Raw genomic sequence first — 2,321 nt, forward strand, 5'->3', positions numbered from 1 at the left:
CCTGCTGTTAATTATATCTGATCTGAAGCAGGAGTGGTCGATCGGTCGGTGGCCATTTCGTCCGCCAACGCAACCTGTTGTGTTTCTGGAGAATTTTGGATGTACGTATGCAGACAGTACTTTTTTGTGTGTGTGGATTCATATATGCAACTTTGGGGATATCGTACTTCACATTTGATCTAGTATGAAGGAATCAATAATATTTGAAGAACTTAAGATGCAATCAAGAGCTTGATGAAACATATGACATAAGGTGAATGCCAATAGATTAGTATCCATACAGTGATTTTTTTTCTTAGACCAAACAAAATAAGCCTTAGATTTTACATCATAATTCCTCTATGTCCATGCATGCAGTGACGGCTCTGCCAGACTGCAGATAGGGGATGGTCCCGTTCCTAGACCATCATCGATTACTCTCAAGGAGTTTGGTGATCTGTGGGTAGCTGACGCCAAACGTCAGTCCAGTCTCAGGCCCAAGTCGCCGTCCCCTGATGAGCAGCTGAAACGCAGACAAGAGCGTAAGCGCAAGGGCTTGGTCATAGCGCTCAACACGTATGCCAAGCGAAACAACATTCAGGTATGCCAAAATAAATCATAATCAAATATTTATGTTTGCTTGCGTTTTTTGCTTAACGACCCGTATTAAGGTGTGTTTGAGTTATTATGGAACTAAACTGCTGTTGTAGTTCATTATTTTTACTACTCATGGTTGGCTAGAACATCCATGCAAATCATGCGATTTACTGCTGACCGGTCTGTTATACTCACATGTGTCGACCGCTTCTATTTCAGCTCTCTGAGTTGGAATTTGTGGAAGAGAAAGAGAAGAATCAAGTCGATGGATGCGCAGCACTATATGTGCACTCCAACTTTCTGATGAAAGGTTCAGATGGCAAACATACTATGTTCTTTGCTGAGATGCGACCTGACTGCACACAGGAAGAGGATGTTGTTCTCTGCACACCTTTGGAAGAAAACAATTATGGTAAGTTGGTAACTATATACTTGGTGGAATCTCCATGATTTTCCGTTAGTCATATCATGTGCTAATGTATACATATATTTTTCCACGCATCAACAAGGTCATTGTTTTGGGTGCGATGATCGAGCAAAGGAGCTTAGGCATCCCTCGGGCGGTGGCTACTTGGGTGGACATAATGAGATGATTTTTCACTTGGAGGAGCTGGACAGTGATGATGACTGTTTTATGTGATGAAAGGAATCTATCCACCAACTAATCTGTTTGGTCTTGGTCTACCATATGCTGAAGGTCTATGACAAGCAAGTTCCTTTTAGAGAAGTGCCGTTGTAGCAACAGGTGATGCATGTGACATGTTATTGTAATATGTATCTTTAATATTAACTAAAATTATGCTCGAATCGGCATAATAAATTATTGTAACTGAATGAGTATAGGATGATGTGTCCTAAGAAACTCCTGATTTGCGTATTTTAAACCCGGACTCGGAGTCGCAGTATTTCAGATTTTACTTGGTGCGAGATATTCTCCTTACTTGGTGTGAAAAGGGAGAGAATATTCAGAAAAGGGGAACGTCTGGGAACGGCGCACCGGCCGAGCGTTCGGCCGGTCACGCGTCCACACACGCGCCACGCGGTCAAAGAGCCCGCACGCATACATCCCTCCTATCCTTCTCCTTTCTTTTTTTCTCTTCTTTGCCGCTCATTCACCTTGCTCCTTCTTTGCTTCCTTCTCAGGCCTTGCCGCCATGGTTTACCATCACTGCCTGCAGGCCTCCCAGGGTGCCACGACCATGGGAATCAGCCGATCTGGCGGCCCTCGGCCAGATCTGCTTGGATCCGCCTCACCGGAGCTCTGCCTTGCCGGACCCAGCCACGCCGGAGCTGCAACCTACCATGCAAGAGCTGCAACCATTGAAGCTTTTTCCATAGCCGCTTGTAGCTCTCATCAACGATCGTTGCAGCTTTCGCCATCGCCACGTAGCTCTCACTAATACTCGTTTTTTGACAGCTTCATGGTGGAAGCTTTTTTCCATACCGATTGAAGCTTTTTTCCACACCGGATGAAGCTTTTCTGCCATGGCTGAAACTTTTTTCCATTCAGATCGAAACATTTTTTCACACCGGTTGAATCTTTTCTTGATGCCGCTTGAAGCTTTTTTTCCATGTTTGAAGCTTTTTTCCACACCGGATGAAGCTTTTATGCCATGGCTGAAGCTTTTTCCCATTCCGATCGAAACATTTTTTTTCACACCGGTTGAATCTTTTCTTGATGCCGCTTGAAGCTTTTTTTCCATGTTTGAAGCTTTTCTGCCATGGCTGAAGCTTTTTCCCATTCC

General features: G+C 44.3%; 1 protein-coding gene across 1 annotated transcript; it reads left to right on the forward strand.

Annotated features, from left to right (window-relative positions):
* Window positions 1–21: 21 nt before the first annotated feature.
* On the forward strand, window positions 22–1,462 carry LOC125529151 (the record flags this gene model as incomplete). Its single annotated transcript, XM_048693559.1, has 4 exons — window positions 22–101; window positions 358–580; window positions 796–988; window positions 1,086–1,462. Coding segments are annotated over 4 exons (627 nt in total), but the record flags the coding sequence as incomplete, so codon positions are not given.
* Window positions 1,463–2,321: the final 859 nt, after the last annotated feature.

Source organism: Triticum urartu, unplaced genomic scaffold (genome assembly GCF_003073215.2).
Source record: "Triticum urartu cultivar G1812 unplaced genomic scaffold, Tu2.1 TuUngrouped_contig_5379, whole genome shotgun sequence".
Lineage (NCBI taxonomy): Eukaryota > Viridiplantae > Streptophyta > Magnoliopsida > Poales > Poaceae > Triticum > Triticum urartu.